This window comes from Sorghum bicolor, chromosome 10 (assembly GCF_000003195.3).
Source record: "Sorghum bicolor cultivar BTx623 chromosome 10, Sorghum_bicolor_NCBIv3, whole genome shotgun sequence".
Classification (NCBI taxonomy): Eukaryota; Viridiplantae; Streptophyta; class Magnoliopsida; order Poales; family Poaceae; genus Sorghum; species Sorghum bicolor.
The window spans coordinates 13,000,506-13,015,177 of NC_012879.2; the positions used below are offsets into that span (position 1 = coordinate 13,000,506).

The 14,672-nt window shown below is 43.5% G+C and overlaps 2 protein-coding genes across 2 annotated transcripts; one reads left to right on the plus strand and one right to left on the minus strand.

The window, feature by feature from the left end:
* LOC8073739 (calcium/calmodulin-regulated receptor-like kinase 2) lies at positions 54–4,457 on the plus strand. Its single transcript, XM_002436832.2, has 8 exons — positions 54–420; positions 687–1,174; positions 1,376–1,529; positions 2,381–2,507; positions 2,718–2,803; positions 2,891–2,962; positions 3,208–3,411; positions 3,841–4,457. Exons 2-8 carry the CDS (start codon positions 810–812, stop codon positions 4,159–4,161), a joined length of 1,329 nt encoding a protein of 442 aa, XP_002436877.1. The 5' UTR covers positions 54–420; positions 687–809; the 3' UTR covers positions 4,162–4,457.
* LOC8073740 (phosphatidylinositol 4-kinase gamma 5) lies at positions 5,143–9,223 on the minus strand. Its single transcript, XM_002438197.2, has 2 exons — positions 8,941–9,223; positions 5,143–7,849 (listed from the first exon to the last, which is right to left on the minus strand). Exon 2 carries the CDS (start codon positions 7,573–7,575, stop codon positions 5,614–5,616), a length of 1,962 nt encoding a protein of 653 aa, XP_002438242.1. The 5' UTR covers positions 7,576–7,849; positions 8,941–9,223; the 3' UTR covers positions 5,143–5,613.

A 14,672-nucleotide genomic window follows, 5' to 3' on the forward strand; every position in this document is an offset into this window, starting at 1 on the left:
AATACAAACCAAACGAGGCCAGCAAAGATACAGACGCCAAGGAGGAACGAACAGGGTTGTCAAAAAAAGGAGGAACGAACAGACAGAGAGAGGTGGACAGAAATCAATTTTCCCTTTTCCAGGTCTCGGGAGCAAGCCTCGCCATGGATGCCCGCACCAGTAGCTTTCGAGCCAGATATTAGAGCTGAGCTGCGTGCTTGCGTCGCGGGGAGAGAGACTGCGTCTACTCCCAAACGAAGACCGACGCCTCTTTTTTCCACGCGCCAGTCCGCTCTGAACCGGTGAACCCATTCCTCCTCCTCCTCTTCCTACTCCGCCACCAAGAAACGAGGCTCAATCAATCTCGTCTTGCTCTCCCCTCCTCTTCGATCTGTCCTCGTCGGTTCCTGAAATCAGCATCGACGAGCAGGATTTTCCGAGGTACGGTACGGCGCACGCTTTGCTGCCAAGCTTCTCTTTTTTTTTTTTTTCACGCGCAATTCCGCAGTTTTACCGCGGAGCTGCCTGCCGTGCGGGGTTTGCTTCGATCTTGGCGCATGCTGCTACTGAAATTCCATTCCAGCGCAAGATCGCGTCTTACCGCGTGACGAACGCCGCGAAGGCTCGCTCGCATCACAAGCGCGTTCCAGCGCAAAGGTTGCTGCTTTCCTGACGCATTCTACTGGCTGCTCCCATGGGCATGGCAGGAGCAGGAGAAGAAGGCGGCTAGAAAGTTGGTTCCTGCTCCCGCCCGGGCGTGACCTCACACGGAATGGTCGTTGCTTCGCCGGGGACGACGCACCGGGAGGAGGCGCGCGGCAGCGGGGGGGATGGTCGATAGGAGCAGCAGGGCCGTGCTCATCGGGGTCACCGCCGGCGTCGGGGCCGCGCTGCTCGCGTCGGCGTGCGTGCTCCTCGCCATCTGGCTCTACCGCCGGCGGGCCAGCGTCGCCACCGCACGGACGCGCTCCCTCGAGTCGCCCTCGGCGACGCTGCGGGACAACGGCAACGGATGCGCCAGCCTCGACTCCAGCGTCTCCGTCTCCGTGGTCTCCGAGAGCGTCGCCGACTGGGGCCACCCGCCACCGGCCAAACGCGCCGCGTTCTGGGCCTGGAGAGGAGGCGGTGGCGCCGGCCACAACGGCAGGGAGCCGCCGCCGCTGTCCGTCTCCGGGATCCCAAAATACCATTACAAGTACGTTCTACACTTCTTCAACTCCATATATTATCTGGAATACGGAAACTTTTCCTCAATCTTCAACTGTTCTGTGTGAGCTGTGCAATTACTGCCTTCGATTGGGTCCATGGATGTGATTTTGTGGAATATCATCAGGTGCAGTGTAAATATCATTTTCTGAATTGTTCCATCATGTTGCTGTTGGTGGTTCCTGCTCAGGGATCTGCAGAAGGCTACCAGCAACTTTACCACAATTCTGGGGCAAGGATCGTTCGGTCCTGTGTACAAAGCTGTAATGGCCACCGGTGAAGTGGTAGCTGTAAAGGTGCTCGCGAGTGATTCAAGGCAAGGGGAACGAGAGTTCCAGACTGAGGTATTGCAATCTTTTTTGGGTGCACCATTCTTCGGGTTTTGTTCTAAGCAACTTATCTGTATTGGTTGATGTGATGATTTGCTGGGACACCTGCACTTTATTCAGCGATCCTATATATTATTTGCACCTTAGGGAACAACTATTCCTGGAAATTACTCCGTCTGTCCTAAAAAATGCAATTCTAGAACAATAGTATGTTAAACTATGTTAAGTTTGACTAAATTTATATAAAAAATTACTAACATTTGTGGGAACTAAATAGGCACCATTAGATTTTTCACGAAATATACTTTCATAATAATATACTTATTTGGCGTCTTAAACATTAATATTTTAAGCCATATATTTGGTTAAACTCTAGGCACTATAACTGAGAATGCATCTAGAATTGCACTCTTTTCGGGATGGAGGTAGTAGCCCCTGTGATCATGTCTGCATATTGCTGCTACTGCACTCTAGTCACATAGTATGGTGCAAAATGGCAGATGAGAAATGAGCACATTCATGTTAGTTACAAAAAATTAAGTTTTGTGAGTCTAGAGAGAAGCAGAAATACAAGAAGACGGGTATCCTGGTGTTTGTTTTGACTGTTACTTTTTTCTTAGACACAAAGTAATTATGTTCTTGAATGATGGCCTAACAAAAAAAAGAGTTATTCAATGATGGGGCACACTTTGCCTGGAAAAAGTATGAAACATCAAAAGGAAAAAGAAAGAAAGGAAGAAAAAAAATTGCTGTGGGTAAAGTAAGCTCAACCTGCAATACCTTTAGCCTATGTGAAGTAGTTTGCTATGGACATTTGACTCTAATAAACTGATCAAAGTTCAATCATGGCTACATCTTGTTTGCAGGTAGCATTGCTTAGCAGGCTGCATCATAGGAATCTTGTTAATTTGGTTGGGTATTGTGTGGAAAAAGGGCAGCGTATTCTGATTTATGAGTACATGAGCAATGGGAGTTTGGCAAGACTTTTATATGGTACGAGAGACCATTTCTCTTTTTTTCCGAGGCGAAGCATAAAATAAAGGAACATGATGAAGTGATTTGCATTTTTTTTGAGGGAAAATGATTTGCATATTAGTTATGCACAGAGCACATAGTGTGTCAGTGCACTTCAAAGGTTCTAAACAAATTGTTTCATCATTTGGAAGGCATGCCCTTAATTACTTTCATATCATGTCAAATCAGGTGACAATAAACGAAATTTGAGCTGGCAAGAAAGGCTGCAAATTGCTCACGACATCTCTCATGGAATTGAGTATCTGCATGAAGGGGTACGCTATCAGCTGATAATTATTAAGGTGTGTATTTTGCAAATAATGGGAATTGATGAAAGCTATGGTTATGTTTCATGAGTGCAGGCTGTTCCATCTGTTATTCACAGGGACCTAAAGTCTGATAATATACTTTTGGACCATTCAATGAGGGCCAAGGTTAGACATGACATACTTCGTATTGATCATTGTAACTGCTCCATATGCACTTTTTAGGTATTATTGTGCAGCTGTCAGTTGTTTCAACTAAACCAATACTAGCTCATGATGAGTGTAAAGTTCATTGATCAACTCAGTCTGGATATATGCAACTAAAAGCAGTATTTTGTTGATGCGACAAAATACTTAGCCTGAGACTAATCCACTAGTAAATTGTAATCCATCTTTTTTCTTGGTGGGTGCAGGTTGCAGACTTTGGTCTATCAAAGGAGGAAGTGTATGATGGAAGGAAGTCTGGCCTCAAGGGTACCTATGGATATATGGATCCTGATTACATGTCCACAAATAAGTTAACAAAGAAGAGTGATGTGTATAGTTTCGGCATAATACTTTTTGAACTGATAACTGCCATAAATCCGCAACAAGGTCTAATGGAGTACATTAATCTGGTAAGTTATTTTAACTTTATTGAAACTCCATACAGAATTAGAAGGGGAAAAAAGCCCTTTTTCCCACTTATTCAATAGGCATTATTATTCAATGCTAGCAGGTTGGTCACTTATATTGTATATTTGACTACCTGTTTTGCTTGCTCACAAGTTAGAGCTCCACTTTTGAGTCATGCACATCAGACCAGTGCACCAGCTGAGACATCACACATCAGTCTCACATGAGCTCTGTACTGGAACACACGCACGAGCTATGCACACTACTACAATCCAATTAGCGCTCTACTGCAGTGTGAAGCATGATGTTAGGTCACAACGTTGTTATTATCATATAGCTGTGAGATAAAGATGCCTCATAGAACCAGTCTGTGAGCAAAAGTGTCATCGATAGTGCTGTGGCATACTTATACTATGCATGACTCCTTTCAGGCAGCAATTGGAGGGGAGGGAAGGGTTGATTGGGACGAGATACTGGATAAGGACCTCCTAGTAGGGAACATCCCTGAAGAGGTCCGGACACTTGCTGATGTTGCCTACCGATGCGTTAACAAGAGTCCGAGGAAGCGCCCCTTGATATCAGAGGTCACGCAGGCCATCTCAAGACTCAGGCAGCGCCAGCTGAGAAAGCATGATGCGCTAACACTGCCGAGGAGTGAGACCAGGACCGTACTTAGGAGGATAGAATACCAGCATGTGGAGCTTGCTGACCTCACCAGCATGAGAGAACTTACGCCGATAAGGGCATCATGAACTTATGATGAGCTTGTTCTAGTATGTAGGTTGCTTGATAGAGTTAGATTTTAACTTGATAAAGAAACCCGTATGAAAATGTAAAGAGGGTTGATCTTGGTTCGACCTTGCTGTAGCTGTTTGATGAAAGCATCAGGTAGTTACTAGATCGTTAAAGATCTCTTGTCTTGGTTGCCATGAGAGATCTCGTTACCAAGAGTTCTGTACTGACCTGAGGTTTGAAATCGTTGTAAAAAATCAACAGTAATAGTAGCATTTGACAAGACAATGGCATCCATGGATACATTGCAGATTCACAGTAAATCAACAAGAAAAAAAATTGTTTATAGAACAACTGTAGTTCAGGTGTTTCCAAAAAAAAACACCGAAAGAAAGGAATGCTTTAAACCACTGAAAGAATCTACTGTCAATTTCGTTACCATTCCATCAGTCGCTGTTATTCTTGGGCTGTTCTTTCTTACATTTCAGTCAGTTGTGCGATAGCAAGTTACCTCGGAATACTACCATAAGTTACCGCTGGAATATATCAGTACATACTACCATGTTTTACCAACAATTTTCTGGACTTCTGTCGGATTTATTCTGGTCCTAGTATATATAGCAGTACTTTCTCTATACCCGTAAAGAAAGTCGTTTAGGACAACGATATGGTCTTTAAAGTCTAACTTAACTCTTATTTCTATAAAATATTTATCAAAAAGTTATATGGTTTTTAAGATAAATCTATTCATATGGTTTTCACATTTTCAAATTCAACAAATTAAAAGTTTCCATGATTTATATTCTCAATATTTGACTCAAATCTTGCAAAACGCCTTTAGGTATGGAGGGGGTATGAGAATTGATTTCACACCTAAAGACTGCAAGATAGACTGAGCACATTAAACTGCAGGATGGCTTTAATTTGAGATGCAGACACTGAATTTTAACCATGGCCATGTGAACAAAAAAAAATGAATGCTCAGTCACAACAGGTCGAAAGGTTAAATGCCTCCACAAAGGAAGATTTATACTGAACATGCCAATCGCAACACAACAAAATGATTGTAAGTTGACCTTTATCGTTCATCTGCCACAATGTTTAATTACGACATTAGAAACTTCTGCTAAATGTTTATTTGAATGAAACTTTTGAATGCATATCATGAGTGGAAGAGTCGGGTGGCCAGAAACAGGCAGACATTGCATCCCAACTTCTTTCAAGCAACTCATGTCTAGCAGCCTAGCTAGAAAAGGGGAAGAAAAAAGGGAAAAAATATTTACAGAGCGAGGCCATCATATCAGCATGGACCTCAGGTTCAGGCGCTCAATCACTCAAATCCTGTTGCAAACTGCAATCCTGTGAAGGATGGCTTTATTCGAGAACTGCAGACCTCAAAACCTGCATGAAAGCCACATCAAACAGCAACAGCCGAACAGGTGCTCACCTCTCTACTCCTGTCCTGTGCTAACTCAAAACTGGCAAGAAGTGCCAAGCCTCTGCTTTGCCCTTTGTGCTGTGACACTGCACTTTCGGGAGCGGAATGTCTCAGGCAGGAGCTCCTGGAACTTCTCGAGGAACAGGCCCCATGTCTCAGGTTTCATGTCAGCCAGCTTGACGAAGCTCACACTTGTAGGGAGCATATCATTTGCACTTCCCCAGTTACAAAGTTGAGAGCCCGTATCGTTGCTGTTGCTCTTAGAAGTATTCGCAGGATCCACAAACTTAGGACCAGCAGACAGTTGACGCTGGGTTTTGTCTGTTAGATTGACACCCTTCAGTGAGGTCGACAGCTTTGAAATGTTAGCAAGCCACTTATTGACAGGCTTAGGGCGAGCTAACTTTCCGGCATTGCTTTCTACCTCCTCAGTATCATCTTCCTCTTCTTCCTCCTCTTCTTCATCGGCTTCATCCAATTTGGACAGTTGGTTTCTGGAGTTTCTTGTCTTAAATTCAAACTGGTGGGCTGATGGTTCTTTTAGCATTTCATGATCTTCGCTGTCAAGTTCAAACTGAGTTAAATCCTCCTCACCAGAGTCATGTTCTGTGGAACTGTCTTCTTGCTCTGCTGCTAGCCTCCTTGCCTCCATGCAGACAAACTCTAACTCACTTGGCTGATCTTCCATCCCAGTAAATTCCCTGCTCATCATCTCCCCAATCTCTGCAAGGCACAGACCAAATGCTGTGGCTTCTTTCAGAAATATGGTTGAGAGTATTAGTACTCTGAGGCATGCTTCACGGATCATAGGCAACTCCATCCGCAGCATGTCAGCATCTTTTACTGGATCAAGATTTGCTATGTACTCGAGCTCATCCTCAGAGAATGGGACTGATGCCTGAGGCCAGTGGATCCATTCAAAATAAGGATCCTCCAAACACTCTGGAAGGCAGAGACCATGATCAATAGGAATAAGTTCAGTCTGATTCCCAAATTTTCCTGCTCCAGTTTGCTTCCTTACCAGAAGATTTCCAGCATGTCTATCAGTGTTGAAGATCCTGATGTCAAGAATACCAATCCTATGGACAGCAGAAACAGGAAAGCTTGAGGTGCCATGATCACTGGCATCAAAATCATGAGGAATGAACTGCTGAAATGATGCAATCTTGCTAACAGCTTGAGTGCTACCATCAGCAATATTTTTGTTAGCACAGTTGGCGCCTTCATTCATATGAAACACAGGATGAGAAATCTTAACAAGTAGCGTCGGAGGGACATTAGCAGAGTTATCATGGTCCAGAAGGTAAGCAGCAACCTCTCTGAAACCAGTCTCACCAATTCGAACCGATCTTTTGAGGCCTGGCTGTCCAAGGGATTTCCCTATAAAACCTTTTGGGTTGTTGGGTGCAAAAGGCTCCTCATCATTTGGCTTCACAATTGCTGCATTCTCACCTTTGCTGTTCTTGAAATAGTAGGCACCACCAAGCCCACTTTTGATAGGTACTGGATCCACACCTTTCCTGATTGCCCTAGCAACATCCTTCACGAGCTGCCTTGTTCGAGAACAGCGGCTCGGGCATACTAACAGCTCAATTGGACAACCCTTATCTTTTTGCTGTTGGAGATCCTTGCCTCTAGGAGACAAGCATGGTGTGGAGGAACTTCGATGCATGAAAGTCTTGGTGAGAAGCAACGGGGAATCATTTCTAATGGTGCTGAGATCATTTTTCAGAACACGATCGCCTAATGTCAGTGACCTCTCATCAGTGGGAAAGTTTAGGGCTACCTGCAGCCTTCTTTTGACCGTGTGTGCATTGTCACCACGATCCAATTGAATAGCCAGGACACAACCAGTGTCAGTTTGAACAAAAACACGTTTCCATCCGCCAACCTTGGTCTCGCTTCTGCTTTTGGTAGGGTACTCACTGCTAAGAGCTCGATCCAAGGCTGAGACTGCCATCTGGGTCTGCACTGGGCTCTCCAAGTTGCGAGGCATGGTGGAAAGTGAAAGAGGAGTTGAGGCTGATGTAGTAGAGGAAACTGCCAGAATCCGGCCTTTCTTGCTCCTCTCTTGTTTCCTTCTACACCCGCCGAATTCAGCAGGAGTGAGAGAGAGATGTCACAGCAGAGATCATCAGGCGATGACAGACATCTTGTACAACTTGCTAGACAGCACCACAAGGTGAAGACGGGCAGATAGCAGCAACCCTCCTACAGCAGGTAGCTGTTACTTATGAGACTGGGCAAGCTTGCTTGTGGATTGTTAGATCCTGCAAGAACAGAAAGAATTAGAGGAGGTTATCATCATAATCCAAAGAGAGAAGAAACTAACAACTAACAAGCATCAAAACAAGACAACAATGATTCTCCCCATGACACACAATCCACTCTAGCACCATTCCTGTTCTACATGGACTGTGAAAGATAAGGAAGCTTCCTCGTGATACACTCAAGCAGTCATGCAATCAATAAACCCCAACACTTCACATGGTTAAAGTAAGCATCCACATTTGTTAAGGAAAAGTTGACACACACAAGGAGTGGACTACCACTTTCCATATAATTGTTGACCATTAGGTGGTTTTTTAAATGTACATGTTGAAGCTATAATATGGAAGAAAGATGCATCTTCTACAGGTGTATCATTTCAGATTCGAGCTGTCCCCTCTTCACTCTTCCACCAAAAGCAGTGTAGCACCTATGTTGGCTTACTACCCCGAACCTCTGTCAACTGCTGAGATCCGGGCATGCCACTAAATTCCACAAGGCAACCAAAACCAAGCAATCTGGAAACCCCACATCTCAGTTCTTCCTGGTAGATGAATGCATCAGCCACCTCATCGCATCTCATCCAGAAGGGTTAGTAAGCAATTGTCAAAGGTGGTCCTTTTACTACAGGAACGAGCTAAATCTCACTACGGCGGCAGCTCTGCACAGGCACAAATTCTGCTCCAGAGCTCGATCGACACAGATCCGCTTCTGTAAAAAGCAGATGAAGAAGCAAACGCCTAATGGTATAGCGTCAAGAGGTAGAAGACTAGCACCAGAATGACTAAGCTACCATTGATTCACCATGCTGTGCAATCGGGCATCCAAGTTGAGAGAACTTAGTGGAATTGTTGCGGAAACTACTAGAAATGGAGCAGTGCTGCATCTATGTGCAAGAAAGAATATTTATTTATTTCCTGCTAAATATACCACCTTTTCCTTTCAAAAAAAAATGCAACCTTTTGCTCTCCCGGCTATTAAAAACAAACCAAAAATGGGAAGAAAAATACATAGACTCGGCAGAATTGGTGAAATGAACACCAGCAAAAACGGACAACCCCAGGAAAGTCGAGAAGGGGATCCCCAGCCGTACCTGATCCAATGCTGAGCCCAGGGATTGGTGGATTGCGCCGCCGGAGTCGCAGATCTGGCACTGCTCCGGCGCCGCCGCTGCCGCACTCCGAGAAGGCAGCACCACCAGTCCCTGTCCGACGGCCGGGCGCCGCGCCACCAACTTTCGGTTGCTGGCAGCACAGCCCCACCTCCCGGCGCCCCCACTGGCCGCCTCTGCTTCCCAGCTCCCACCCACACTTCTTCAATCGTTGCTGGCGTCTGGGCAGTGTCTGTGTGTTCGTGCGCAGGGATGATGCGCCTCAAGTAGGGGTGAAGGATGGGTTAGAGAGGGGTTAAGAGAGGCGGGTTAACAAATAACCATGGTTAAGGAGAGAGGTGAGTTCGGCGTGAGGGGATTGGTCGAGGTAACGGCCGTCTCTACTTTCTCCTTTTGCACTTGCCACCATCTAAATTCCCTATATTTTCATTCAGGTCTCCGTAGTGCTGCAGCATTTTCTAGTCCTGGAAATAAAAAAAAGTTAGATCACCTAAGGCCTTGTTGAGTTCCTTCCCGAAATTTTTTCGCGACACTGTAGCACTTTCGTTTGTTTGTGGTAATTATTGTCCAATCATAGACTAACTAGACTCAAAAGATTCGTCTCGTAAATTTCGACCAAACTGTGCAATTAGTTTTTATTTAATACTCCATGCATGCGTCTAAAGATTCGACGTGACGGAGAATCTTAAAAAGTTTTTGGATTTTGGGTGGAAGTAAACAAGGTCTAATAACTATCTAAGGAGGAACCATATATTTGCTTAGAGGACCTTAAGTTGGTTACTATAGTTACATGAAATTTGTCAAATGTGTAAACATTAGAAATGTTTTCCTTAGGTGTTGTTTGCTTCCTTGATTCGGAGAGTGCCGTGGATTTGTAACAAGGTAAGTGATTAATAGATCGGTCGATGGGTCCATGCGTGAGACTTCGGAGGTTTAGCACTCAAGACACAAAAGGATCTACTCTAGTTCTAGCATCTAAGCCCTAAGTCCATCAGTGAGTTCTTTATGTTAAAATACTCAAACGAGGTATTGCAATGGAAGAAAGGCGATAGCAGAACGCTAGCTAGTCCTGATCTAGGGTTTTCTAGGATTCGTCCTCCTCTATGAGAGCCAGTGTCATGCCTTATATTTCGGAAGGCGAGAGGAATACAAGGAGCATGGGTTCTAGAAAGCTCCCTTTGGTTAGCAAGGGAGCGCTAGGGTTTTGCATCCCTTTGGGTTGTTGGAGGTACCTAACACTGTCTCCATCCCCGTCCCTAACACTACCTACAGGAGCCTAGAGTCAATTGTCAGAGCCGAAAGAAGCCATTGTGTCTCACCTGAGTTCATCCTCTTCCATGGCATCCGTCGTACGCCAAAAGAGTTGGGTGGGTGTAGGAGTGACTAATAGAGGGACTTGCATGCCCATCTTCTTCCTCATACAAAGGCATGTTCCTCCCTTTGTTACATTGTGTCACACCCTAGACCCTATCGAGAGTACCCAGAAATGAAACTCCTTCTAGTCGTACTTTTCCCTATACCTTTTTCTAGATCCAGCAGTTAGGATGCATGCATGGTAGGTGGTGGTTGAAGGCTCATATGGTTACTGTCATCATCGATGTCTGCCTCCATTCACAAGTATGCAGCACGCAACACCATCATGCCACCCAGATAGAGTTTTGGGGTTGACAACTGTGATCCCCTGTTGACCAATGATAACGCTTGACCGCTTGTCTGATAGCTCTACTAGCACGAGGCGTGTGTCTCATATTTGGTTGGCTTATTTTGTAGCGTGATCCAATCCCACTGCTACTTGATTACATTAGTTATTGTTTGCTTCACGTGTGTTGTAGTTAGATCACATGAGAGTAGATATAGACCTTTAGCATGTTGATCATGCCCCGATCGTGGACGGTAACCACCCATGCTTGCGTGAACATTGAAAGAAAGTTGCTTTTCAATTGCCACACCTGAACCAAACAAAATAGTAAATTATTGATTCTCTTTCCGTTTCGTGCCATGTAGCCATTCCTTTTTTGTCAGTGTTGCCTTTACCAAAAAAACAATATTTGACTCTCAAGTGAACCAATGTGTGCTTAAATATAAGAGCTAGCATTTGGCTTATGGGCTTTGGTTGGGCGGCTAATTCTACTAGACTGGTGCCTCTTTGGGTATATTGGTTATCCAAACTACAAGACCAAATACACTGATATACTGATCAATTATCAGCAGCTCACAACTGAACAAAGGACCAATGATTGATTTTTTGGTTTGTTCGATCTCAATTGTGTTTAGACTTTGATCTCGGGCTTTTTTGCTTAGGCCTACTAGTAAGGCCTAAAGCCCATGGCTCTATCGAGCTCTAAGCCTTTGTCGGAGCATGTTTGAAGATTCGCTATGGCATCATGGGAGCCCACGATTCCTAACCTTCCTTGGTCAGCCACGACCGTTCGAGGCCAAGGACGCTGGGGAACTTCCAAGCCCTAGGTGTACGGCTTGATTATAGGCCTGCCTCAAGGCATTCTCCGAGGCATCGCTGTCACATAGGAAGTGGGTTGTCTTAGGCCCAATGGGCTATCCTTGCATTCTGGTGTGGGCATGCAAGCGCACAACAGGGTGTGGCCCTTGAGTGATTAAGGGAATCAGCTAGGCAGTTAAATGCGCTATAATGATGCTAATCTAAGTGCTTAGTTGACCCCACTGTTAGGTACTCAACTGAGAGCAATTAATTTACACTACTGTTGAAAACCAAATTGTCAAAAAGAGGCTATCCTATATCTCCTGGCAGAAACTGGCTTATTAGCTAGTTTTAGTGACTTAGTAGAAATTCATAATGGACTCCACCGTTGTGTTCATCTCATCAATACAATCGAGAAACATACATGGAACATCTAATTTGGAGTCCATATGAAGAAAATACAACTTTGGGAAGATCCATAGAGCATAATTTGGCTCGAACTGGTTTTTGTAAATTTCTCCAAATTGGATAATAGACTTCACCATTTCGTTCTTGTTGAGATGATTGAAAAAAAATATATAGAACGACCAATTTGGAGTCTGGATTAAGAAATTATGCTCATGGAAGGATTCACCCTACGAAGGGCAGCCCAATCAGAGATTGAGTTGTATTTTGATATGATTTGCAAAATATCTTCTTTCCCTTGATGGACAATACTAACCTCTCCTCATAAATACAAGGAGATCATGGCCGACTAAGATATCCCATCGACTAGAAAACCAATCTATCCTACTTTTTACTCCTTCAAACCCTAATCTCTTTTGACCCCAATTACTTGATGTTCTATGCATCTCTCGATGAGATTTTGGTCAATTTAGGTGGCCTTGCCCAAAGTCAACTCTAAGTGCACCTGTGTGATGGGTCTTTCCTAGAGGCTTTCGAGGAACTTCATAGTGCTTCTTGCTGAAACCGGCTAATGCTGAAACTGACTAAGCTATTTTCACAAAGTTTGATGTTGGTTGCTGCATTACATGTCCTGAGCATTCAAGTTCTCTCGTTATGTGACCCATGCTACATAAACATACTTTTTGAGGACTCCACTAGGGACATAATCAAAGAAATCTACTATGATGGCCGAACAAAAGAATGATGACTAAACTGATCCAAATAATCTTGACAACAACGTCATGTCTTCGAAGATTGACCAACACCAATAGGATCTTTGCAAACTATCAGATGAGAGGTACAATGTTGATTTGAATTGTATTCTTTTTAGCTACTCTATATATATATATATATATATATATATATATATATGTGGGGGTACCATCAAGCATTTCAAAGATATTGTTTTAACCACTCCTACATTTACATCTGAGGTAAAAGCTAACATAAACCCTTCTTATCCCCCTCTTACGCATGGTGCTTATGCTAAGTTGCTTGAACATAAGAAGAAAGTCATGGAGTTCCAACATGAATTTAGTAAACTTAAGGATAGATTCGATAAACTAGAAGGGAAGAAGCTTGATTTTCTATTATTGTACCTTGAGATGAATCTACTAGCGGATCGGCCAAGGTTGCTAGCCTAATTGAAAAAAAGATGGAGGTGCATATTTTCTGAATGTTAAACACATTGGCCCACACTAGATTATTGTTTCACTCATGGTCCAATTCTATCGTTGTCTCATATTGTCAACACAAAATTGATGTGATGTGTTGATATTTCATAAAGTTGCAAGGACCTTATTATAAGCATATAACTTATAAGGTTCTTCATGAAAGGTAGGCTCAATGTGCTAACAACATCTCTAAGAGTTTCCAAAACACAGTTCCAATCTTGACTTTTTGACAAGATTAAGAACACGCACTCCAACAAATCCTAATCTTAGTGCACTTGGAGAAACCGATCCAATTGCGCAGAAATATATGTGCGCACGATCAATCTAGAGGTTGAAGGACGTAGGGAATAATAAGGATTAAGGATAGGGTTTTCAATGTAAATGTATAAGAGAAAGAAAGTATAGATGTAGTTAATATGATTTGAATATAGCCTAGGACTCCCGGTGCAAATTGCATTTGTTGTGAGATTTTGGAAACAGTTACCCACACAAAAATGCTTATAACATTTTTAGCCACTTTAAGAAAACTCATTGATTTATAAGTTGTTTTTTTAAAACTATTGGAGATACTCTAATTTACCATTTATTTTGGGTCCATCTAAAATTAGGCCCCAGGGTTGTTTGAGTAAGAATCTAAACCTGGTTTTTCTTCGGCTTTAAGCGAGGTTGTTTTGGTGTGTTGGAGCTTTGCATAACCCAAGGGAAAAAGAGGCACAGTTTGTGACGACGTGTAAATACGTAGTATAGTTAGTTTATTTGTCTTTATTTAGTACAGCGTGTCATGATCATCTGTCTATATCTATCTAAACATTACGTGTAAAGATACGTACAGTTTCGCTAGACGATATATATGCACAACTCAATCAGTTATATGGCTGCTATATACTTCTCTTCGCCGAACACGGAAGCACATGTCATACTCGTGACACTGGCCGGGAAAGAGCGTGAAGCTTCACACCCCTGCAGCCCTGCTCTAGACATATGCATGCTGCCATAGCATGGACTGGTTTTGTTGTGTACTCATCGTGACAGGCTAGCGGAGCTAGCATCATCCATGCAGCACGCAGTAGCGTTTGGCTCTTGGCTCTCCCAAGCAAAAACCAGGTTCCCTGCACACAGGAAGTCGTCAGGGGAACCGTGTACCGGCCGGTGTCCCGGCGGCGTTTCAGCATGCATTTGGTGCTAGCTCCACGTCAAGCGTGTCCAACCCATGCCGGGCGGTTTCCTCCTGATCAAGGGATAACAACAAGAGGGCCTTGTTTAGTTCCCAAAATATTTTGTAAATTTTTTTTATATTTTTTATCGCATCGAATCTTTACGGCACATGTATGGAGCACTAAATATAGATAAAAAAAAATAATTAATTATACAGTGTAATTTGTGAGATAAATCTTTTGAGCCTAGTTAGTCCATGATTGGATAATATTTGTTGAATACAAACGAAAATGCTACTGTTCCTATTTTGTAAACTTTTTTGAAAGTAAACTAATATGGCTCATGATGTGGTCTGGGCTAGTTTCTCCATCCTTCAATTTGGTACGTTCACGGCAGCAAATTAGTGCGAGTGAAAACGTGCGTGCAACGCTCCTGGTGTGACATATATATATATATATATATATATATATATATACACGTACCTTGCGAATTTTTGTTGTAAG